At 52.4% G+C, this 23,652-nt stretch overlaps 10 protein-coding genes across 10 annotated transcripts; 5 read left to right on the top strand and 5 right to left on the bottom strand.

The window, feature by feature from the left end:
* Positions 1-213: 213 nt before the first annotated feature.
* SEPMUDRAFT_52401 (uncharacterized protein) lies at positions 214-1,884 on the top strand (the record flags this gene model as incomplete). The annotated part of the gene is made up of 2 exons (XM_016909223.1): positions 214-381; positions 433-1,884. 2 exons carry the CDS (start codon positions 214-216, stop codon positions 1,882-1,884), a joined length of 1,620 nt encoding a protein of 539 aa, XP_016757051.1.
* A 307-nt stretch (positions 1,885-2,191) lies between these two features.
* Positions 2,192-4,469, bottom strand: SEPMUDRAFT_52443 (uncharacterized protein; the record flags this gene model as incomplete). Its single annotated transcript, XM_016909227.1, has 2 exons — positions 2,192-4,167; positions 4,235-4,469. The coding sequence occupies 2 exons, from the start codon at positions 4,467-4,469 to the stop codon at positions 2,192-2,194; spliced, it is 2,211 nt and encodes a 736-aa protein (XP_016757052.1).
* Positions 4,470-7,272: 2,803 nt separating this feature from the next.
* SEPMUDRAFT_120828 (uncharacterized protein) lies at positions 7,273-8,267 on the bottom strand (the record flags this gene model as incomplete). Its single annotated transcript, XM_016901637.1, has 3 exons — positions 7,273-8,082; positions 8,136-8,151; positions 8,203-8,267. The coding sequence occupies 3 exons, from the start codon at positions 8,265-8,267 to the stop codon at positions 7,273-7,275; spliced, it is 891 nt and encodes a 296-aa protein (XP_016757053.1).
* Positions 8,268-8,484: 217 nt separating this feature from the next.
* On the top strand, positions 8,485-10,987 carry SEPMUDRAFT_159023 (uncharacterized protein; the record flags this gene model as incomplete). The annotated part of the gene is made up of 6 exons (XM_016907818.1): positions 8,485-8,574; positions 8,637-8,713; positions 8,759-8,872; positions 8,949-9,240; positions 9,298-9,403; positions 9,425-10,987. The coding sequence occupies 6 exons, from the start codon at positions 8,485-8,487 to the stop codon at positions 9,571-9,573; spliced, it is 828 nt and encodes a 275-aa protein (XP_016757054.1). The 3' UTR covers positions 9,574-10,987.
* Positions 9,131-10,987, bottom strand: SEPMUDRAFT_151829 (uncharacterized protein). Its single transcript, XM_016907070.1, has one exon. The coding sequence runs from the start codon at positions 10,908-10,910 to the stop codon at positions 9,894-9,896; it is 1,017 nt and encodes a 338-aa protein (XP_016757055.1). The 5' UTR covers positions 10,911-10,987; the 3' UTR covers positions 9,131-9,893.
* Positions 10,988-11,419: 432 nt separating this feature from the next.
* Positions 11,420-13,207, bottom strand: SEPMUDRAFT_166561 (UNC-50 protein; the record flags this gene model as incomplete). The annotated part of the gene is made up of 3 exons (XM_016908240.1): positions 11,420-12,482; positions 12,533-12,698; positions 12,749-13,207. The coding sequence occupies 3 exons, from the start codon at positions 13,205-13,207 to the stop codon at positions 12,334-12,336; spliced, it is 774 nt and encodes a 257-aa protein (XP_016757056.1). The 3' UTR covers positions 11,420-12,333.
* A 429-nt stretch (positions 13,208-13,636) lies between these two features.
* Positions 13,637-17,662, top strand: SEPMUDRAFT_93243 (uncharacterized protein). The gene is made up of 2 exons (XM_016910606.1): positions 13,637-14,697; positions 14,922-17,662. Exons 1-2 carry the CDS (start codon positions 13,855-13,857, stop codon positions 17,229-17,231), a joined length of 3,153 nt encoding a protein of 1,050 aa, XP_016757057.1. The 5' UTR covers positions 13,637-13,854; the 3' UTR covers positions 17,232-17,662.
* Positions 17,663-18,741: 1,079 nt separating this feature from the next.
* SEPMUDRAFT_120832 (uncharacterized protein) lies at positions 18,742-19,797 on the top strand (the record flags this gene model as incomplete). The annotated part of the gene is made up of 1 exon (XM_016901638.1): positions 18,742-19,797. One exon carries the CDS (start codon positions 18,742-18,744, stop codon positions 19,795-19,797), a length of 1,056 nt encoding a protein of 351 aa, XP_016757058.1.
* Positions 19,798-19,975: 178 nt separating this feature from the next.
* Positions 19,976-21,411, top strand: SEPMUDRAFT_151830 (uncharacterized protein). The gene has a single exon (XM_016907071.1). It carries the CDS (start codon positions 20,464-20,466, stop codon positions 20,818-20,820), a length of 357 nt encoding a protein of 118 aa, XP_016757059.1. The 5' UTR covers positions 19,976-20,463; the 3' UTR covers positions 20,821-21,411.
* A 15-nt stretch (positions 21,412-21,426) lies between these two features.
* Positions 21,427-23,649, bottom strand: SEPMUDRAFT_151832 (uncharacterized protein). The gene is made up of 3 exons (XM_016907072.1): positions 22,777-23,649; positions 22,482-22,716; positions 21,427-22,418 (listed from the first exon to the last, which is right to left on the bottom strand). The coding sequence occupies exons 1-3, from the start codon at positions 23,085-23,087 to the stop codon at positions 22,080-22,082; spliced, it is 885 nt and encodes a 294-aa protein (XP_016757060.1). The 5' UTR covers positions 23,088-23,649; the 3' UTR covers positions 21,427-22,079.
* Positions 23,650-23,652: the final 3 nt, after the last annotated feature.

Here is a 23,652-nt window from a genome sequence, read left to right on the forward strand (position 1 = left end):
GAGAGAGAGAGAGAGAGAGAGAGAGAGAGAGAGAGAGAGAGAGAGAGAGAGAGAGAAAGAGAGAGAGGGAAGAAGAAGAAGAACCTTAGAAAAAGTGACATATTGTGTTTATACCTATACCTATATAGGTATTCATATATACCATAAGACTTCAATGTTGTTGACACCACGATAACAACAACACCAACGACAACGACAAGGACGACGAGAAAAATGGTGCTCAACAGCGATTCTCCTTGGCTCGCCCACGCAGCACAAAACATCTTCCTCATCCTCCTCAGTCTGGCCTTTCTCCCCCTCGACCTGACCATTCTCTTCCTCAGCTATGCCATTCGCTACTTTTTCTACTCTGGCAACAAACCTGGCGTCCTCGCATCCGGAGTTCAACAATCATCATCTTCTTCGGAGAAGAAGAAAAAGGATGAGCAGCAGGAAGCGAAAAAAACGATTCTTGTCACTGGAGTCGGCATGACCAAAGGCCTCGCTCTCGCACGAGCATTCTACCAAGCGGGCCATCGCGTCATTGGAGCAGATTTCGAGCCTGGCTTTGCGTGTGGGAGATTTTCTACTGCGTTGTCGGGGTTTTATACTTTGCGAAAACCGACGACATCATCTTCATCTTCCGGCAGCAGCAGCAGCAGCAAGTTATACGTGCAAGACCTCATCAATGTGATTGTACGAGAACACGTCGATCTCTGGGTGAGTTGTTCAGGAGTGGCATCAGCGGTAGAAGATGGCGAAGCCAAAGAGATGATTGAGCAACAAACGAATTGCAAAGCCGTACAATTCAATGTCCGCATAACGCAAATGTTGCACGAGAAACATACCTTTGTGGAACACACCAAACAAATCGGCTTGCACGTTCCAGAAACCCACACCATCACCAGTCGCGAGCAAGTAGAGCATGCATTACAACAAGCGGCCCCGGGGAGGAAATACATCCTCAAAACCATCGGCATGAACGATGCCGCTCGAGGCGAAATTCTCTCAACTCTCCTCCCCAAAGAAACTCCCCACGCCACGAAAAAATATTTGGCAACACTCCACATTTCCCCTCAATCCCCTTGGATTCTGCAACAATTTATTCTCGGCCAGGAATTTTGTACGCATGCACTCGTCATTCGGGGAAAAGTTTGCGCGTTTGTCGCTTGTCCTTCTGCTGAACTTCTTATGCACTATCGCGCTCTACCCGCGGATTCTGCTCTTTCGCAAGCCATGTTGCAATTCACTCGGACGTATGCGGCTGCAGAAGGAGAGACTTTTACAGGACATTTGTCGTTTGATTTTTTGGTCGAGGGGGATGATACGGATACGACGACGACGACGACTACCCAACGACGACGACGACGCGATCCGCGGGAAATTGTCTTGTATCCTATTGAATGTAACCCCCGAGCTCACACGGCAGTTTGTCTGTTGACGAATCGCAATCCGGATATGATTCACGCCTATCTCGAACTTTTGAACGAAACTCCTAACGAAAATAACAATAACCCCGAACATCTCGCCACAACACCAACACCAACAACACCAAAAGAAGAAGAAACAAACTACTACTGGATCGGCCACGACCTCCTAACTCTCCTCTTCAACCCATTCCTCTCCTCTCTAACAACCGAGCCACCACCACCACAACACCCCTCCTTCTTCTCCTTCTTCTCCTTCTTCTTCTCCCCATCTTTTTATCGCGCCTACAAGCACAATCTCTTAACATTTCTCTCTCACGTTCTGACATGGAAAGATGGAACGTATGAAATCTGGGATCCGTTGCCGTGGTTTGCTTTGTATCATGTTTATTGGCCGCTGAGGTTCGCCATGTGTTTGGTCAAGGGGACGAGGTGGAGTCGCGTGAATGTTAGTACGACGAAGATGTTTGAGTGTTGAAGAAGAAGAAGAGAGAGGGGATGGAGGTGGAGATGGAGATGGGGATGGAGATGGAGATGGAGATGGAGATGGAGATGGAGATGGAGATGGAGATGGAGATGGAGATGGAGATGGAGATGAGATGGGTTGGGAGAGTTTTTGTATATGCGAAATCGGTTCTGGAAGAGAGAGGGCAAGGAGGTTGTTGTAGTTGTTGTTGTAGAGAAGAGACCTGTCTTTGTAAGCGAGAAAACTTAGAAAGGGAGTTGCAAGATACAAAGACATGCAGACATGAGCACAACCAGAATAAATAAAAGATGAATAAGTGCTATACAGCGTCTCCATCGGCTCTCGGAGCCGCATCATCAGCATCAGGTATAGGAATTCCAGCTCCACCACCCCGACTACCTTCGATTCTACCCACCCCATCATCCCCACTGACTCCCATGCTGTTTCGATACGTTCCCCGTCTGCGAAATCCATTCATCCTACTCCGGGATCTCGACATCCCGAACACGCCACTCGCATCACTAAAACCACTTCGACTTCCTCGCCGGGCTCGCAACGCGCTCAGGTAATCCAGACCGTCATACAATTCATTCGCCAGCACGTCATCCACATCTTCCATTTCATCGAGAATTTCCTGCGGAGGCTCTGCATTGAACACGGCGTGGAGATCGCCGTGCGCTCCGAAACTCTCCCACATGCTGAGCCAGGTATGTTTCCGAGGTGGGGAGAGGAACCGGTCGCGCTTCCACAAGTAGCGGCGTTCGTACCAGGATATCAGCAGGAGGATGGGCGCGTTGAGGACTCGGACGGCGGTGATGTTGACTTTGTGGAACCAGCGGGGTGTCAGGACGAACTTGAGAGGGAGCAAGATCAAGAATGCGAGGAGGTTGGTCGGTGGTCGGTACGCGAACAGAGAATCCGATTTGACGCCTTCAAAGGTGAGAACCGCGCGTCGAAATTGAATTTCCGATGTTGCATTCTGGGATAACGCGCCATATGTGTTGGAGAGCATCGCGACTAGAATTGTCATGAAGAGTGTGTTTCCGAGGAATGCGAAAGTGATCATCAACAGGGGGCCCAGAAACCAGTGCATTTCCACACTGCGTTGGATCCCCGTTCCATCGAGCCCGAACCAGATCCACAGCATCCATTTGGAGATCGTGACCACGGTATGTGAGAGAAATCCGTCTTGAGCTTCGGAAAGCCACCACATGGCGAGAATGAAACCACCGAAGCACCAACAGGCGACCACGGTGAGGAAGGTGAAGTCCGCCATCATGGCTCGTAGGGAAATGAAGAGCATGTTTTCAGGCATCATGCAGAATGCTAATCGCGGAAGGAGAACGGGTGCCGCCATGGCGAGGATACATTCTGCGAGCCAGCCCGTGGAAGGGTCGTGAAGGACTAGCCCATGCATCCGCGTGCAGAAATATACGCTGAAGATGAGGACAAAGGTGATGTCGAGGAAAGACCAGAGATTCTCGGTGTGCACTGTCCAGCCGTGTTCGGAAACGGAGGCGATCTCGTCCAGGTTCCAGCCCATAGCATAGATGACAAACACCAGTTCGAGTGTCGTGAACTGTGTATGGAGCGACCCTTTCGAGCGGGACTTGTTGACCATGGTCAGGATGTACAGTACCAGAAGGATGACGAACTGCACCACTTCGATGATGTTCCTGGTCCGAGGCACAATGAGACGGTACTGATTGAGAATAGGCGCCCTCCGCGGATCGTACAGCGTGATGCCACGATTCTTGTAGTGATCAGGTAAGATGTCGATAAAGGACGTAGGCGTGTAGATGATCCGTCCGCGATAGACATTCTCAACAATCTTCTGACACGCCGAAGCAGCCAAGAAGCTTTTTGCTTCGGAGACAATAGCAACTTCGAGTGCAGTCAGCATGCGCTGGTACTCAGGCCTAGCAAGATTCCAGCGAATGGTCCAATGCAGTTCCGTGCGATGTTCTCGCGTGATATCACGAGGAGCATTCTGAAAGGGCTCGAAACCGGCAACGAGGACATTGGCGAGCGTGAGTAGTCCCATGCGGCCTTCATGGTCTTCATCATATCGCCGCAGGATTCGTGCCGCTACCAGTTCACACAAATGTGCTCGAGTGATGTTGACCGTGTTATGATGCGCCTGGTACGACTGCTCGCGTAGAAATTGGACGCGGTTGACGAGAAGACAGAATACCGTCGAGACATCGTCCGGGTCGTAGAGATGGTCCACCAGTGGCCGCACGACTGACACGTTCATTCTAGGACTTTTGAGCTGCTCGCTGCTGTATGGATCGTCTACGTGTGTCTCTATGTCAGCTATCTACCGCACCCATCGTCACATCTCTCTCCACAACATGCATACCAATGCTCGCAATCATCAAGCGTCTGATCTTATGGATCGTGGTGTACACGGGCAACGAGCTGTGGGGGTTGGGCACGGTCGGATCATCATTCTTTCGCGGTGGATAGCAGCCATCATCGTCGGCCTCTTCATGATCCGCCAGCAGCGTTTCCTGCTCTTCTCGTCGTCGCGCCAATCGCAACGCCTCCTGCATGTTCATCTGGCTATTGCCTCTGTTGGTATTCTTCCTGGGCATGCTGGGTCGCGGTCGTGGCCGCGGGCTTTCCACGCGGATATGCGCTGATGGCAGTCCCCACTCGCCGTTCCCATCATAGCCATCGTGCCCATCCGAGTCGTCGATGGGGTGCTCGCTGTCGTGGCTGTCGTGGCGGTGGTGTCGAGGCGGCTCAAAGAAGGTGGTCGTCACGGGCGATTCACTAGATTCGCCGATCTTGGGCGAAGGCAGCGCATCACCATCCATGACAAGCCCCTTCAGGTCGCGGACGGCCTGCTACAATGGATGGCAAGTGGACGACGACAGGATGGCTGAAAGTGCATGTGGGTACTCTATGTAGGTGTGGTGATGAGCAACTGAGCGGGGTTTGCATCATGTGTTCTACCTCCTAAGATGTAAGGTACAGTGGAAACAATACCCGTCATGACTTCTTCCATTATGCCTGGGAGAGGTATTACATCTATATGACGACCTCGTAGATTTGATCATTGCATCCCACACCGCGCATCCGGCAATCTTTCTCTGCTCATAGCACCACTTTTCGGCAGACGGGCGAGAATGTGCGCGGAAGTTGATGGCGGTGACGGGGACCTCAGCGTCTCGAGTGAGAGCGAGGGGGCGGAGCGGAACGTGGGCGGGCGGTGGAAACGGCGACGGCGACGGCGACGGCGATGTGTGACGGGGGATGGCGATGGCGACGAACGACGGAGTGAATATTGACGACGATGCACACGAACCGAATTCATTGACGCTTCATAGGGGGGCCTTGCAATCTCCCTAACCTCACCTCCCTTACCAGTGGGACTCTCACGCATCCATCCTCGATCCTCCTATATGGCTGCCACGCCACAAGACTGTACAGGTTCATCATACCCACCCACCCACGCCTCCCTCCTCGCCTCTTTTTGCGATATCCGGCTATTGTATCTTGGCAGAACAAATCAATCAATTGGTCCAAGTTCAACAACAACCTTCCCCCGTCATGCCCAGTCATCATGACCCCCCATGACACCGACTCCCTTGCTGCATTTCAATCATTAAGTTGCGCAGTTCACTCCGACATGCAAGCAACGTTGATATGACACCGCAGGTCAATCACATCCATCCATCCATCCATCCATCCATCCATACCCAGACCTGCAATCCACAAAAAAGAAACGCAAGTACAAGATCGATCGATTGTTCCACATACACACATACACTCTGTCTCTCCTCCTAGCCGAAGCTTGCATTCCGGACACATGTTACACGGCACTACACTACACCCTGGTACTATGTAGGGTAACACCGAGCCGATGCGCAAGCACTCGGTCGACGGCCGGTTCTTGTTTGTAGGAGCAGTGTCCGAAGCCCCGGAGTCGGACGACGGGACGCAATGGGAGACGGGGCTTTTTAATTATAGATTTTGTAGCCCTATGTTACACTGGATACCGCCTGCCGTACCTACTATTGTATATGTATATATGTATGTATGTGCTAGCATAATCCGGGCCGAAAGTGCCACGGCCGGGATGCATATTCGGCGTGTGATGGGCGTTGGTGGTGGAGGATGAGGAGGTGATGGTGATGGTGATGGTGATGGTCATGGTAGTAGTGGTGTACCTATCTTGCTTATTACTCTGCTGAAGCGTAGCCCGTCCGCGCATCTATGTAGTCTAGAATCTCGCACCTACAGGTTATCCAGCCCGTATCAAAAGTCTCAGGAAAACGGAGTTGAAAATGAGAGAGAGAGAGAGAGAGGGACAGAGCACTAGATCCTGACGTATCGAATGATCAGAAAAAGAAGGCAAACTGGAAATCTCCAGTTCTTTTTCGGCGTCTACACCGAAAAAAAGGAAATCTCTTCCTGAGACTGACTGCTGGAAGACGCAAGGCTTTGCATGAAGCATAAGGTATCTATCCATTTTCTACCTTATAGGCACGGGTCGAGACTCTGGCGGGAAAGGCGGTGTGGTGCATAGGCATGGCTGAACGCCTTCCCGTCTTACTGGGGTGTATGTTTTTTCTCTCTCTCAAACTACCTGGTAGTTTTGTTGTTGAGATGGTTGTTGAGGTTGAGGTTCAATGAGGTGAGCGAGCGAGCAATATTGCCTGCTGTAGAGTACCTTACTGGCTACTTCTACTAATATGCTAGAGAGAAATTGCCGCATGCTTGTTCACCTTCTCAATCTAGTGAATCTGCATGCTTAGGTGTTCACCTTCTCAATCCAGTGAATCTAGAATTCCTTTCTGTGTGAGGTTTAAGCCGCACTTTGAGCCACTTTCCTTTCCCCCCTCCCCCCAATCCCTTCCCTCCCGCATATATTGCCACTTATGGCGAATCACGGGCCATCACCGGTATCCCAGGGTTGTGATGGATTTGATGATGGTGCTTGATGATGATGATGATGATGATGATTATAACGATGATGATGATTCGCGACACCGGTCTTGACGCAGAGAAAATCGCAAGTCCGGTCGACGTGTTTTCACCCCATAGGTTGATGCTACGTTGCGTTGCCTTGCGTTTGCGGCGAAACGCGGTGATGAGGGAGAAAAATAAAAAGACACCACCATCATCAGCATCATCATCATCAAGACTAGCGGACGTTCGCCGACGTTAAAATGATTGGGTGGTGCTCGTGCTCGTGCCGCTTTCACAATAATAATATATTGCGTTTGCCTCCTTTCCCGGTCTTTAGCCGTACGGAAAAGTCCCTCGTGGATCATCTCTTTTTTTAAATCTTCGTCCTGCTGCTGGCTGTGACTGTGGCAGGAGCTTATGAAATGGGGAATCGTAGGTACCTTCCCACAACCCTTGATTGAATAGTTGAAAAAGTCGGGCTCATGGCCGAGGCCCCTTGGATGTTTCTCCTAAGCTCCGGAACAGAGTCGATACGTTGGTGTAGTACTTGTCCCAGTCGCTGGATGAACACGGTGCAACTACAGCAAGCTGCTCCATTGCAGCCTCGGGGGCAGCCGCAGAGTGAGCTGTGACTGTGGCAGAAGGCATCATATCCATTACGGGCACTGCAAAATTTGACATGGGAGCCGACGATCGTCTGTGCTGATCTAGACTCGTTGGCGTGATCGGAGGATAGCTCGAATTTCTCGACAGAGTGGCTGAGTTGGTGCCCGTGTGCCCATTGGCTTCCCTGGACCAGGCCTGTATAGTGTCCGAGCGTGTCTCGTCGCTGCCATTGACAAGGAAGTCGATGGCGAGTCTGCTTCGACCGGGAGTAGTAACCTGTGGGGGCTGCACAGGGACACTCCGTGGAGGTCGATATTGCGCTTGAGGTGGCTGGGGAGGAGGCTGCTCCATGACTGTATCCGCGCCGCCTGTGCTGGAGTACGATTCGGAAAACGAAGGTGACCCCATGAGTTGTTCAGCCTGCTGAGCCTGTGTTCGCGGGATCGTGCTGATGATGGCCGGGATGTTTTCACCGGTCCTGAGTCGTCGAAACAACTCGGCAGCCTCCAATGGGGGAAGGTCTCGGAGAGCAGAGAGGAGCTGTTCTGCCGCCAGGGCTTGCCGTTCGAACATTTTGCATTTTCGTTTCAATGTGGCAGTGCGATATTCATCGGGCTCCGCGTCATACTCGCAAGGCCGGGCTCGTTTCGAACATTGTGAACAAACAGGCCGTACTCCGTCACACTAATGGCAGAAACCGGTCAGCGTTGGGCGAAGCGGAGGCGTGGGCGATTCACCTTGGTCTTGCGGTGCCTGCGATGCTTGCTTAGTGACGGAAGGCAAGTGGGAGGATGCTGCACGTACCGACATTCCTCGCAGGCAGCTTTGACATTGGGCGTTGTTCTGTTGTGCTTGAGCTTCGTTGCCATGATGGTAGGAGGTATAGTGACCCGGAGAACAAATCGACAAACCTAACCAGATATAATGGCAGAAACAGATATGAGGTTCAAAGAGTCTTTTGAGTCTCGAGCTGACCCTGATCGATTCAGTAGAGCGCCAGTGAGCTCGGAGCATAAGCGGCCCACCATAAAGACACCCCCATGATGGTGGCGGAATCCATGCCGGGCCCAGTGATACCAATTCTCAATGTGCCAGCTTGGTATTATCGCATCACAAGCGAGTCATATGAATAGACCCGCAGGCAGGGTCACCACCACGAAGTGGGGTGATGTGTGTGTGTGTGTGTGTGTGTATATTCCTGCCGAACGAACATTTTTCTGATGCTGCTTTTTTTGCAGGCGTTCACGCTACGTACGCTAGGGGCTAGGGGCGGGATCGACGGACCCAACAGCAACCAGCGCATGGTCGTCCGCAGGTGTAGTATGTAGTGTAGTCGCTGTAGTGTATACCTTTAGTGTAGCGGCGGCGGCGGCAGAAGCCAAGCCAGATGGTGTGGAGCATTTCGTCCCTGTCTTCACGCAGCGGTGCTCAGCTCTCTCAGCCACGAGGTCGAAGCCAAGACTTCCCTCCTACAGTAGGTGGTACTATAGAAGCGTCTCTAAGAGCCCTGGGACACTGCGCCAGTAGTCGTGCATGTGCATGCTCCACAGCCTTCTCGTCAGCATGCCCGCCCGTTGCGCGACTCATTCCTGGATCTCTATGGTGCCTTGCTACGGCGCTTGCGCCGCTCCCGATCTCGCCCTCTCACGGACTTGCAAGGTGTCGACTGCACTGCAAAAGACATTCGCGTCTCGTTGCATGGACTTCTTGCAGGAACCTGTTTGGGGTATTATCGACGGAACTGGCGCCGGAAAGGTGACGTTTCAGATGAGCCGTGATGATGAGCCTGGTCTGGTCTGGTCTGGCCGCCTCGCTGGCAGTGTGCGTTCTATACCTACCCTTGTACGTTGTTGTACGACTATGGGCAGTTTATGCCTACTTCGTCCTGTTCCTAGATAGGATAGCAGAAGAGTAGCGTCCTGCGTGACCAGAGGCCCTGCTGAATCACAGGATGATTTACCTCCAGGCTTCCGCTTCCTTCCACCGCTCTCAGGAATCTATACAGGTGCGCACACGTGGTAGACAGTGTCCCTGTCCGGCATGAATGCCCAAGCTGCGTTTCGAGGCGTCTGGCAAATGGCTTGGTACACGTACGCGGTGATCATGAGTGGAAGTCGAGTCGTTTGCTGGTGGAGGACGACGGATGAACGATGTGGTGGTGGTGATGATGAATAAGTGTTACGCAAACTCCGAGTCGGATCACTCCGACTGCGGATCTTGTCACAAGGCTTGTCCCGCCACCACTCGTACAGGTAGGAGGTACGCAGTGCAGTCACCGCAGGAACGAGCTGTGAAGAAATGCAACAACAGACTTGGCTGGATGTTTGGTAGCTCTGCTCTAGCCGCCGGACGCACTAACACACCCCCGCGGTAACATGATGATCGAATCAAGGATCGCAAACATTGAAAGAGATGGTATGGCGCGCTCGTAGGTACATATATGTTTGTTGGACTCCCCCCCACCCATCAGGTCATTATGATTCATTGCACTCTCATCACTCGTAGAACACCAAGCATCGCACCTCGATACTCTGTCTTCCGGGAGCGTTTGCTGGCGTACTCGGGTCGAAGAAAGCTGTGTGTGGCGTTCGGGTTGCGATGCCGTTCTGCTCAAACTTCTCTCCCACCCCGAAGGAATCGTAGCACTTCAACAGCATGACTTCATCCGGTGTCATATCTTTCATGTAGTAGAACTTGTGCTTCTCGTTCGCCGCAACACCGAGTGTCTCACCTCGTGCCTCGTACCCTTCGGTTGAGAAACGTGTGGATTCATCTGGTAAACGCTCCTTGCCCCGGTCATCGTCGTCCATCGCAGAGTCGGGTCGCTGCGGATACATCAGGTCGACAGGAACGAAGTCCTTTGGTTCTGTCGTTCTCCAATCGACAACCGCGAGTGGGAAATCAGACGCAGGGTTTCCAATGGGTCGCCAAACATTGATAATCTGATACCTTCCTTTGAGATACTGCCCCGCTTCCTCTGCTGGAAGATGGCGCCTCACACGAGCGTCGGCAGCGCCAGGAGTCTGATCCACGTGCACCTGCTGGACGGGTTGTCTTGGTGACGACTTGTCCCTTCGGCGAATAGTGTGGTCAAAGATGTGTACCTTCTTGATACCTTTAATGTTCTTGCGCAGCAGCTCCTCGACCTCCGCGTAGTAGCCTTCGCGTACCGCTTTGTCGTCGGTGAACAGCTTCTCCTTCGCAGGAGAGTTGTACACCGCAAAGCCAGAGATGTCGGTATTGAACTCTCCTTCGCGTCCACGGAGGTTGTGCACCTCGCGTTGGTGGTCCTTCATTTTGAAACTATATCCTTCCGTATCTACTTTGCTCCATGGTTTTCCCGTGTAGCTGCTCTGGTCAATATGCTTGAATGTTGCGGTCGTCATGGTGGCGATGTGTGCTCGAGTTACGCACGCTCGGTAGTGGGTGGTGTACGGCGCTCGTGTGGATGCGGCTTTGGACGCTCTGTAGAGTAGTAGGTTGCTAGTAAGTCCCCAAGTCGATTGCCGCATGTATGAGTGAGGAAACGAATGGAACTCGAACCCATCCCCTCACCACGGGTCTTATAGCCGAAGCATTTTGGATGACGCCAGTCTTGGTTATCAATACCTCCTTCAGTACGTTGTCGCCATTGGAGAGGGGTGACAAAGTCATGCGTTCTGCTGACAAACACAAAAGCCATCCATGTATCCGAAACTTAGCCGGAATATGACGTCCGTGCTTCTTGAAAAGCGGATCTGGTCTCGTCCATTCAGTTCCAGGTGAATAATACGAGAGAACAACATCGGAGGAACAGTCTCGCAGCATCTGTCGAGGAGGACACGAGACGAGGAGAATTTCCATAGCACGAGCAAGAATCTGGAGCCAGACAAACGTATAGAACTATCGGCACAGTGTGCACTGTTGCCCGTAATGTCCAAAAACCTCGCAAGGTCGTGTCTACTAACCGTCTACTCAGCTGTTGTACCCCGAGATATAAGCCTATAGTTGTGGAATATGATTGTCCAGAAAGGTCTTGACGCTTGAATCCATGCTGCGAGAGTCGTTGTAGCCTCACTTGTAGGCCTCTGATTAAAGTTCACTCCCATGACCAATGCTTATCAACCCGATTGACGTGCTTCGGTCCAATTTTCCCTATCTCATCCGTACACTGTAATACGGAGTCATTCAGATTGGGCGGAGTCGAATTCCATGCCTTAATGTTGACCCGTCTCCCTCCCGAATATCCTCTGCGTTCGCTCTGCCGCACATGGCTACGAATACATTGACGGCTGACATGTTCTTCAGATATCGTGCGCAGGCGGGCTGCACAACTGCCTTGAACATCGAGCTCGATGCAATTATTACGCGGTCGGATCTATTTACAATCGAAAACACGTTCGATCGCCTCAGTTGCTGACTGCACCCAGTCAAGTGGTAGATAAATCTCTTCGAGCGAGTCTGTTCTGACCCTGCCCTCGGTGAAGCTCGACAGGCTTGAAAATTGGATTTGGAGCACACTCACTCGCTGGTCAGACCTCTTTTCGGATGATTCCGGCGACTGTCCAGTGAGGCGTAGTCGAATTTCTGGGCCAGCAGCAAGTCCTGCAAAGGCGAATACTTGATGTCGCCCTCGTGAAGTTCGGATATGCCGACAGAATCTCTTGCAGTCGCCGCCATGGTTGCGGAAGGTTCTGGAAACCTTGCCGCCGGACGAGGGTTGTTTCGTGACTGATATTGGGTATTCGCTGTGCCAAGTTGGCTGAACTAAATCTAGATTGCTCTCCGGACATTCACATGTGCTGCTAACCCACGTCTCATGCTGTGCCACGCTACCGGTGTGTCAGTGAAGACCAGACATGCCCCGAAAAATACACTGCAGGCTGATGTGCGATTCACTGGCTGCCTGTTTGCGTACTTGGCGGCTATGTTGTATGCTTCGCAGGAGCACTGCTTCTACACAGGCTTTCTTAAATTTACGCCACACCACAGAACGGGCGCCAAGTTTGTGGCGCAGTCAAAGGTGAATAAGCTGATCAGCCAGAGCACCACGAGCACAGGTATGGGTGCCAGAAGTACCTCAGTACGACTGAGGAAGGGCAGTGCTGCAGTAAAATTAGCATTCGCACTTTGCACAACATGAATTAGCACTTACCATTGTAGCCCAGGAAGGTAATGACAAAATAATAACTCAGCGCCATCAGGTACATGGTGTTGCCGAAGAGGTTTGACACCCAGTAGTCTTGCGCTATGAGCGGCATGAGCAGGAACTGTAGAACGTAAAGGAACGTCCAAATGGGCAAGTATGATCGTATTGCAACCTGAGAGACCTGTCAGCACCGCCTACGTCTATCACCTTGCCACAACCTACATCGAAGCAATATCCAAACTCTAATGCATCATCCCCAGCATTGAGACCACCTCCACTGGGCGGCCCGAATAACCCTTGCCTACGCTTTCCCAATACACGGCCGACCAGAAAATACATCGCGATACTGACTGACAGACTTGTGCCCAGAAAATGCACCAGCACAAACGCGAGTGCTACACGCAACGTCCGGCCGAATCCATCTGCATATGCCAGACCCCATGCCAATCCAGTGAGAAAGAGGAACAGACTCAGTAAGTAGGTGAATGCCGGATCCGCTCTATGATATGAATTTTTGGTTTGTTTGTGATAGTAAATGTTTCGAAACACCTTCTTGGGCGCGATGATGAGGTGCGTCATTTCCCATACAGCCGTCTCGAAGTCCATGGAAGTGAATTTGAACAGTCGGCGGAAGAAGGGCGGTATCCGCATGGTCGTTGTGTTTCTTCGATTTGAAGACATATTGGGCTGCTGCTCCCGGCAGAGGTTCCTCTGGAATTGACGAGGAGGCAATAGGGTGTCCGTGGTTTGCGTGCTGTTCAGGATACCAGTTTCTAGGCTTCCATTTGTTCGAGGCGTTTGCTGTCGTCGCGCTCGGTATGGTGTGGGAGATCTCGGATTGATGAGCGCACACGAAAGCTGTGAGTGCTCTATCTTCGTTGCGGCAGCCGGGAATTAGTCGTATATGACAATAGAGGGAGGGTATTATTCTTTGAACTGTCCTTTGAACAATAACGCGGGAGTCGGGAGTCGGAGAGGTAGAGAGGTCGCGCCTCCCGTCCCGCTTCCATCACTGTCCGAGTAGTCCGAGAATTATCCGCTGCTGCCTCATAGTTCTACTCGTTCAAACTCCAATCTCACCTCTCACGACAACAACAACAACAACAACCTCCTCACATCGACTCATTGCGCCCTTCGACTCGCTACCACCATTGACTGCGCAACTCACCTACATCGACCCGTTCATTGACTCACGGACGGCTGATTGCGACGGACATTCCGTTGAACGAAAGCAACTTTTTGACGCGGCGCGCGCAGCAAAGCCCTCGCCAGCGACTGCGTACCACCTCTTCGATATCGCGCCCGGCGCGCGCATTGCCAACTCAGTTATGGCTGCCGAGTACGATCCCAGTGAGCCGCAGACTTACGACGACGGCGCCGACCATGGCGAAGACAACTATGATCCGACAGGTTACGGCAACTACAACGGTCAAGAGAACGAGGGCCATGAAGAGGCCGATGACGAGGACGACGATTACGACCCTTCGAGCGTTAATTATGGCGAAAACACCGAGAATACGACGCCAGCGCAATCTGTGCCGCACACGCCCGCGCAAACCGATCAGCCAGCCCAAAAAATGCAGCACAAAGTCGCTGGCTTCATAGTAGAAGAGAGTGATGACGAGCAAGAAGCGGGCGCACCACCAGCACCCTCGCAGGCGAATGGAGATGCAGGCGAACACTCTGGTCTTGGCGCAGTGGCTCAGTCTGAAGCGCAGGATGTATCCTTACATAGTGCACCACATGTTGACACAGCTGCCGAAGGCGCAAGTCTTAATGGGTTCACTGTTCCAGTTTCCGCATCTACTACTTCTTCAGTTGCTCCAGAACTCACAGTCCAGTCACTTGCTCCAGTTCCAGCTCCACCTGAAGCTACAGAGGGTAAGACAGCATCAACGGCGCCTTCTGCGCAGCCGACTCCACAACCAGTACAGCAAAGCATAGCGCCGACTCCACAACCACCTGTACAGCAAGCTAGTGCTCCCGCAGTACAGGGACCACCAGCCAGACTTCCTCACGACAAAGTCGGCCAGCTTGAAGATCGCATCAAGGATGACCCTAAAGGCGACACTGATGCCTGGTTTACGCTCATCGATCATTACATCTCCAAGGAGCAATTTGATAACGCGAGGAGCGTGTACTCCAGGTTCTCCAAGGTCTTTCCAACTTCGGTATGTTGACATTTTCCTTCCTAATCGTGTTTGATGTGGCGACACTGTAGCGGCAGATGGCGTGGGAAACTTAGACTAGTGGGTGCTTTGCATACAATCGCGCAGGGCTTCGGGCAAGAATGGGCGTGATCTCTTTCCGATCGACACATCATCCAGCGCGATTCTACCTTTTGGATGGACAGATTTCTGCGGGGGTTTCCACGCAGTAACTGATATCAGGACAGGTCCAGCTATGGTTACGACGCATACAACTTGAAAATGATCTCGACCAGCGCGAATTTATGGCACATCTGCTCACCCAAGCCCTCAACACGGTCCCAAATGTTGCGCTCTGGAAGTTCTACCTTGACCACATCCGGCGGATTCTGCCAGTCAGTGGTGAACAAGGTCCTGCAAACCGAGCCCAGATCATGGAGGCATTCAAGATGACCTTGGATCAATCCGGAATCGACCCCGATGCAGGCGACCTTTGGCGAGAGTACGTCGACTTCGTCAAGGACGGGCCAGGCAATGTCGGTGGACAGGGGTGGCAGGATCTCCAAAAGGTCGATTTGCTGCGAAAAGCATATCAACAAGCCACCAAGCTTCCACACGGCGAACTCGTCAAGCTTTGGAAGGAGTACGAAGCATTTGAGATGAATATCCACAAGCAGACTGGCCGGAAGCACATTCAAGAGCAGAGCCCTCACTACATGCAGGCTCGCACAGCACGCATGCAGCTTGAACAGAAATTACAGCGCCTCGATCGTACATCGCTGCCGCGACTGCCGCCAATCTATGGCTGCGCAGGCGAAGACGACTTCGGCGAACAGGTCGAGAGGTGGCGCGCTTGGATTCACTGGGAGCGTGACGAGGATCCACTCGTGTACAAGGGCTCCGAAGATGCCGAGTGGCGCAAGCGGGTTGTCTATACATACAAACAAGCGACCATGGCACTGCGCTTCTACCCAGAGATCTGGTTCGAGGCTGCATCGTGGTGCTTTTCCACAGGCATTGACGCTATCATCAAAGAAGGGGAAGACTTCCTAGACAGTGGCATGACTGCCAATCCCGAGTCTGTGCTGCTCGCTATGATGAAGGCAGACCGCGTGGAGAGCTCCCTGGAATCTGGCAACACCGACGAAGTTTTGCTGCGCAACGGCGAGAGGCTCAACAAGCCCTTCGAGGATGTTCACACCCCGCTATACGCCTTACGGAACAAGATCATGGAAAAAGACAAGGCAGCCAAGGCACAGGTGGAAGCCCATTTTGCTTCACTGCCAGCAGAGGACGAGAATGCAAATGAGCAGGAGGACGATGACGACGATGAGCCGAAGGAGAAGCCCAAGACCCGTGCCGAGCAGAAGCAAGAGCAGCTCGATGCGATCAAAAAATCATCTGCAGCACATCTCGACATGCTGAAGCGTACCATATCCTACGTCTGGGTTGCGAAGATGCGAGCATTCCGCCGAGTACAAGGTCAAGGCAAGCCTCCCAAGAAGGGCGCAGAAGCTGGCAAAGAGATCAAAGGCTTCCGAGGGATATTTGGTGAGGCTCGACCACGAGGCCCACTTTCAAGTGACGTGTACATTGCCTCTGCGCTTATGGAGTGGCAATGTTATCGAGACCCATCCGCGGTAAAGATCTTCGAACGCGGCATGAAGCTGTTCCCAACCGACGATGCCTTTATCCTCGAATACATCAAGCACTTGATTAGCATTGGTGACATCACCAACGCCCGAGTGGTCTTCGAGTCCACTATTCCGAAGATTATGGCAACCGCTGATATCACACCTGAGCAAAAGCAAGATCGTTGCCGACCACTCATTGGCTACATGCACGATTTTGAGAGCAAATATGGTGACCTGGCGCAAATCCACAAGATCGAAAAGAAGATGGCGGAGATCTACCCACAAGAACCAGAAATTGCCCGCTTTGCCCATCGTCTTGAGCTGCCGACTTTCGACGCCATCCACGCGCAACTCATCCTCAGTCCGACACAAGCACAGCCGAAGCCAATCGCATCGCTGCCGCCTGGAATTGCTGCTCAACACATCATGGGAGGTCAGCTTGCTCCCAGCATTGAAGGCCCCTCGTCCCCCAAAATGGGCGGTGCGCCTGAGATCCTCCTGGGCCCAAATGGGCCTTACGTCGCTTCACCCAAGCGGCCTCACGATTCTGACGACGACGGCCCAAGCCGTAAGTTCATGCGTGGAGAATCACCACTCAAAGGCGCTGCCGGCGTGCGCCTGGCAGCTACCACCTCTGGCGCTGGCAAAGGTGGCTTCGCGACCAAGACTTTCGTGCCAGTCAACGGCGTGGCGCCTCCTGCAGGTGTTTCCGCCCCTCCACCGGGACTGCCGCCTATGCCTGTTGGTCCACCGCCTCTACCTGTTCAGGTCCTGGGGGTTTTGAGTGCACTGCCGCCTTCGAGTGTCTATAACTCGGTGCAGTTCGATACCGTCAAGCTCGTACAGTATTTACAGCGCGTGCCAGTTGAAAATACACGAGCCGAATTTATGAATGGATCGTTGAAGCTGGCCCAGAGACCTTAGGAAGATTACTCGGGAGCAAAATTTTACGAATTCCAATCACAGGATATTCCTCGCGACTCTCACACATTCTGATTGAGCTGGAATGCGAGTGCACTGCGCAAACATTACGTGAACCCCTTGGGGGTGTCGAAAAGTCCTTCAGATATGAATTTGTTCGTGCGACTAGCGATGGTCGACGAGGGAACGGGAGGATTGACGAGAGCATAATTTGCCAAAGAGCCGAGGGGGCGAAGGTCTGTTCTCGCATAAAAGATGTTAGAGGCTTTGAGCGTGCGCTCGTCCTCTGTGCTTAGCACAACAGTAGGAGGAGACAACAGGCGCCGATCACAGCAGCATGGCAGACGCCTGTTCCCGTCTGCATTGGCTGTGCTGTCGCCATTCTTGTATTATAGGACCGGTAAACAGCTACCAACAGTACAATCGGAGAGCATCAAAATGAAAGCTGATCAGAAACCGCTCCCCCCTTGTCTGTCGCATTCAAGCATGATATGCCTGCATGACCGCCACATTGCGCGGTATCACGGTCTTCAGACCTCATCTCGCGTAGGACTCGAGGTGTACTGGGAGAAAGGGAAGTATTCAATAGCGTTCGTGGAGTGTCAAAGTTGGGATGGCTCAAGCAGCTAACGTATTATACGCTCTCTAGCACGGTCCATAGGCACTGCAAGATCATCAAAGACAGTCCGCAACTCGGAGCTGGAAATCGCAGAAGGAACCCCATACCAGCCCGTACAACCACCGGATGAGCCTCCTGAAGTGCGACCCCCTCGTCCCGCTGTTGTTCATCATGCCGTTGGCGCCGAACCTGCCGACGACGATCAGACGGCTTGGTCAAGCACTCACATCTTCCACTCATCACGAGAATTGCCATGGGCAAATTATAGTGGTCTGCCCCAGCAGCACCCAAATTCGACGCGCCGCTTCACTTGGATCGTTCGCAAGTGCGTTGAACCTTACTTGCGCAGCTGTGAAGCCGGTTCCTGGACGTAACTAACACTATATTCTGCCTGTATGGGATTGCATCTGGAAGTCACAATCATGTGCTGACTGTGGACGTTTTAGGAGCTAGCTGCGTTACCCATACTGCTTTTGCTCGACTTTTTCTTGTTCTTTCTCTGCCATAATATCAGGAGACTCGTCATCGGCTTCCCAAGGCATCTCTGAATGTACGATTGTCGGTACTATGCTGGCGTTTCTGACGCTGGTTTGCTATTGTCGACCTCACCTAAAGCATGAAACACTAGCGCGCCAAGAGCGTCGTTTTTCCACAATGGCAGCTTCATATGCAGCCCTCGACAATAGTTCGCGTCTATTGTGCTTCGTAGACTTTAGAGTGTGCTCATAACTTCAATAGTACAGTGAGGGGCTATTGTTATTATCAAGGTATAAGATATGGTCTTTTTCTCTCATCCGCTTCTCTTCCTCCTGTTCAAACATCTTGCTCACTCTCTAGTCTCATTCGACGTCAACTCTCACATCTTTCGCTCCGACACACCCTCCAAGTCTTAAGATGGCTGCTCCTGCCAGAAAGAAGATCATCATCAGCCTGGCCGAGCTGGCCTCGATGCGTGTAAATTTCTCGGTTTACATGCGCTCCTACTTGGCCAAAAAAGGTATCGACGCGGCTTTCTTGAAAGAGAACATCACCTCAGAGAAGATTTTGATGCACTTTATCGACGCATCACGCAACCTCCTGAAGCCTGCCAAGGCGAAGCCACGCTCGCTGGCCGACCGAGGTGAAGACGAGGTCACCACCGACCATCTGCAGCGATACTTTCGCGCAGAAGGTATGCCAGAAGTGTTCGTCGAAAGAATCACAGGGCCTCATGTCGTCGATTACGTCGTCTCATCCCTGCCCCAAAAGCTTCGGCAACAGTACCTTGACAACCAAGCCAAGAAGAGCGACAGCAGTGCAGAAGGTGCCGCGAAGTCTGGGCAGAGGGACAGTGTATTGCACGCTACGACTTCATCAAAGAAGCGCAAGCGCCCTGACCCAAGTGACGACGACGAAGATTACGAAGACCTCTCCCAAGGCCACCGCAGCGTCAACAAGTCCCAAAAGTCCCAGCCCAAGCGCAAGCGCACCTCCAAGTCCATACCAAAGTCAAAGTCCACCGCAACAAAAGAGCCACCACTCCTCGACCTTTCTGTTTCCCACAACAAAATCTCCACACCATGCCTCAAAAACCTCACACTCTCTGAGACAAGCCCATTCAAGGCCCAAATCTCCGCCCCAAAATTCTTAGCCTTTCTCGCTACTTCCGCGACCTTCCAAGCCGCACGTCTCGCATCCGTATGCGTGACGCTCGCGCGCGCGGGCCAGAAGGAGAAAGCCAAAGCGTTTGGACAGTATGGATTGGATTTACTTGGGCCGGCAATATTTGCTGCGCACGTGGTGGTGTGTGAGCAGAGCGCAGAGGAGAAGGCTGGCATGTTGTTTTCGAAGATTGTGTTGGTTGATTGTGTCGATGAGTTGCATTATGGTTGCTCGAAGCCTGCGGCGGCGAGATTGAGGTATTTGATTGATGAAGAGGGCATGTGGTGGAGTAAGCCAAGGGGGTCGTGAAGGGGTGTCAAAGGCAAAGGGGTTAAAGGCAGGCAAAGGTGGAACGAAAACGAAGACTGATAGGGGGTGCGAAAGGTTATGAATGAATGATGCGTTCCGCGAGCATTGAACGATGGATGGATGGATGGATGGATATAGTTGCTTGTGCTGGCGTGGAACTCGGGCGTACTATGATTTGCTTTACTTTGCTTTGCTTTTCTCTACTCTACCTTGCTTTGCTTTAACTTGCTTTACTTTGAGCGTTAACTCTTGCCGCAGAACGAAGGTGACTGGGCGCAAATTAGCTAGAACGTCCGCAGCAGCTGTCTCGCAGAAACTTCTGTTACTCTTTTTATGAAACGCTGCATCAAAAACAATTTTTGAATCACGTCCTTTATCAAATTCGCCGTCAGGTTCAATACTCTCTCTCTCTCTCTCTCACACCCAGTCAAATAATCATCTCCCCTCCCCTCCTACAGCTGGCCAGCTACTTGCCCACCATCCCCCTCAGCCTCTCTCCCCTCAAAACCTCACCAACGACGACGAAGCTCCCCCCGCCTTCGTCGTCGGCGTACTACTCAACTTCCCCACAGTCCACCACAACGACACATCTTCCCGCCACCGCTCCACAACAGGTCGACTCCTCACGGCAAACGCCTCGGCCTGCAACTCCTTCAACCCATCCTCATGTCCCGAACAACACATTTGCTTATACCCCGCTGCCAGCTGCTCTTCGAGCTCATCCCTCTCGAGTCGAGTGTCTGCTGCTGCTCCCAGAATTCTGCTGAGCCCAATGAGATATGTGTCGATGACGTAGGGTTTGAAGGTCCAGGTTTCGCATTGGGGGGAGATCTTGTTATGAAAATGATGATGATGAGAAGAAGGAGGAGGATGATGATGATGATGATGGGCAAAGTCTGCTGCGAATACACATCGCGTTCGAACGTATTGGGTACTAGGGAGGTCGACGGGAGATGTCATGGAAACGCCACCGAGATTGGAGGGTCTCGAGTGGAGAGAGATGGAGAGTGGGAGGCGGGATAAGAGCTCTTTGTATGCGTCGCGGAAGATTGGCGAGAATTGGTGGAGGTGGTGCAGAGCTTCGATGTGGCGTTGGGGAAATGCTCGGTGGTGGTTGTGCGGATCCGAGTCTGGTCGGGAGGCGAATGATGCGAGTTCTTGTTCGATGAATTTGCACTCTTGGTCGATTTGATAGAAAATCTCGTCGGGCTCAGCGCGGGACGATGGTTGGAGTTCTGGCAGTGGTAGTGGCAGTACAGTCGTAGTAGTGGTGGGAGGTGATGTGCGAGCTCCCGAATTGGATGCCATGCATCATTTGGCTGCAAGCAACAGTCGAGGAGATGCAGATGTTCAACGAGGGGAGAAACAAGTCCACCTACCTCAAGATCTAGTTCAGCCACGCTGTTGTCTTCCTTCTATCTACATAATGGGACCACTGTATGGTCACTATGGTGAATGTGCGTGTGCGTGTGCGTGTGCTGCCTGCATCGGTCGTGCAACTGTCGTGAACATGTTGAAAGGTGCTACAGAAGCAGCTGTAGCCGCTATCCATACACCCATGTCGATGTTCTAGGCCCGTCTATTTGCCATTTGCAACTCGAACTGGAAACTTTGGAGTAACGGGGGGGGGGGGAATCGTCGATGCCAGATGCATGGTTAAGTGGTCGAATCAACGCTTGTGTAGCGCTCAGTTCTAAGCGGGCAGCGGTATGCAGCAACGAGCCCATGGAGAAAACTCGGAGTCTTTGGTAGTAAAATCTGGAGGAAAAGGGCACAAACAAAACCGGCGATTGAGAGCTCGCGTAGATGCATGATCGACTGCGGCAGGGCAGGATACGGCAGGGCAGGGCAGAGCAGGGCAGGGCAGAGCATATGTCGTGCCACTGAGCTCCACACTACCACTGCCATTGGTCCTTCGTGGACCACCTCACTTTGTCTGCGTCATTTGCTGGATTCTCAGCGCGAGCCAGCGCGCCAATGCTTCCCAGTTCAACAGACCACTAGTCATGTTGTATCACCTTCAACAGTGACGACTGCTTCAATGATCAGGCCATGATGACAATCGAATCGATGCAATGATGATGAGATGATGTGACCGAGTGTCTGTTCGATCGAGGTCTTCGTATTCGAAGTGCTCGTCCAATGGATGATGCAGACGGCAAGATCGGGGTAGCGGAACTGAACGCTGGGAAGCACCGTATACACCTTTTCCATATCCCGATATCTGCTCACGACAGTCGAGTTTCCAGAAACCGCAGGCGGCAGAGACATGCATCTCTGCACTAATTACTCTCATTCTCCCAGCATACAACACACCTGATCTCGATGCTCTCCCTGGGCGATCCCTGGCCGTCGGGTAAAATGAATGCAGAGTGTGGCGAATTCCGCGCCACACCCTCAGTCTTGCTGTCAAAGCATTTGATAAAAAACGCCTCATCGGGCTCCATATTCGATTGCCAGTACCATTTATGCTCAGGACTGTGCGCAACCTCGAAGAACTCCATCGGCGGCGCTCGGAGTTTGACAGCTCGAAGTTCAGCATCCGAGACTGTCGTAGAATCGCACAGTGCCAATGGCTCGCGGGTGACTGTTTTGAGTGGCTTCCAGACATTGATGATAGCCTTAACAAGGTGTCATGTCAGCGGATCTCTCGAACGCCAAGTGGGATAGATTGGCTGTCATACCCAGCGACAGCTCTTCGTCTTCGCTTTCAAGTCTGTCGCCTCTCCCCCTTGAGACTGCAGCATATCGACCAACATCTCAGCTCCGTCGTAAGACTGGTCGACATGCACATTCATAGTGGGGACGATCTGCGAAAATTTCTGTGTGTCCGGAGTATCCGCCGGGAGATCAAGCACGGATTGATACGATTCGCGTCGTAATCTGTGGCTGATGACGAATACATAGGTGGCGCCAAGTCTGTTGCCCACTTAGTAGGGATCCGATTGAACAGTGCATTATGTATGCCTCGTCGCGTACTCGGTCTTGAGCAGTTCCTTCACTTCGTCGTAAAACTTGTTCTTGATCTTGTCTCCATCATCAAAAGTCTCGTACTTGAGACCTTCTGGTCCAGTAAATCTGACAAGCTGAAACCCATGGCGGTGGACATGGAACCGATTGTCCGTGCTTCGAATATCGGTGATGCGAACAGCCTGCGCATTCAGTTTCTGACGGACGGCGCCAACCGTCCCTGGGACCGGACTGGGAGGCGACTCTCCTAATGCTGGTTTGAAGTGGTAGTTGATCGTGGCCTCGACGGTACCAGGCGCAGAGGCTGTAGAGTGCGGCATCTTCGTTACAACAAGTGAGTCCAAGTCAGGACATAGATGAACAGTAGTTCGCCAGGTCAGGGCAACGCTCAGCTAGGAAGTGTCTTTGCATTCCATCGCAAGAGCGTACTTGGGCGTCATACTTATTCTTTCGGAATCTCGGATTTCGCGTCCAATAGAGTTAGAGGCTACCCCGATCACTGGGTCTACGAATAGGATTCCCTGGCAGATCAGTTTAGATCCAGCGGATGTTTTGTAGATCCTGTAGCCCATGCAAGGCGAAGGCGCGAAGGTACGAACATACGAAGTGCCTTGGCGCCTTGTCTGCTGAGTAAGGAAGGCTGCCTGTACCTGTACCCATGTTGCTATACAGCTCGTACTACTCGGGTTTGCTCTGACAAGGCATCCATCCCCTCGACTCCCTTTGGAGATACCGTCGTACCTTATACACCTTGCTCTACCACATGCCCTTCCAGCAGACTCGTTGTACCATCATCTGACCAGGCCGAACGTTATCTTCCAGCTGAAGTACGAGATGAGCGAAGACTGGATCCTAGAGAGAGAGAGAGAGAGAGAGAGAGAGAGG

This window comes from Sphaerulina musiva (assembly GCF_000320565.1).
Source record: "Sphaerulina musiva SO2202 unplaced genomic scaffold SEPMUscaffold_11, whole genome shotgun sequence".
In the NCBI taxonomy this organism is placed as follows: domain Eukaryota; kingdom Fungi; phylum Ascomycota; class Dothideomycetes; order Mycosphaerellales; family Mycosphaerellaceae; genus Sphaerulina; species Sphaerulina musiva.

What these genes read in the sequence shown, in the direction of transcription:
- SEPMUDRAFT_151830 (XM_016907071.1), top strand. Translation starts at nt 20,464, where the DNA reads ATGTCCCGAACAACACATTTGCTTATACCCCGCTGCCAGCTGCTCTTC.
- SEPMUDRAFT_151832 (XM_016907072.1), bottom strand. Translation starts at nt 23,087, where the DNA reads ATGCCGCACTCTACAGCCTCTGCGCCTGGTACCGTCGAGGCCACGATC. An exon ending in AAGGAACTGCTCAAGACCGA is followed by an intron (nt 22,717 to 22,776) that starts GTACGCGACGAG and finishes AGTGGGCAACAG; the next exon opens with ACTTGGCGCCACCTATGTAT. An exon ending in AGACGAAGAGCTGTCGCTGG is followed by an intron (nt 22,419 to 22,481) that starts GTATGACAGCCA and finishes CACCTTGTTAAG; the next exon opens with GCTATCATCAATGTCTGGAA.
- SEPMUDRAFT_151829 (XM_016907070.1), bottom strand. Translation starts at nt 10,910, where the DNA reads ATGCGGCAATCGACTTGGGGACTTACTAGCAACCTACTACTCTACAGA.
- SEPMUDRAFT_93243 (XM_016910606.1), top strand. Translation starts at nt 13,855, where the DNA reads ATGGCTGCCGAGTACGATCCCAGTGAGCCGCAGACTTACGACGACGGC. An exon ending in CCAAGGTCTTTCCAACTTCG is followed by an intron (nt 14,698 to 14,921) that starts GTATGTTGACAT and finishes ATATCAGGACAG; the next exon opens with GTCCAGCTATGGTTACGACG.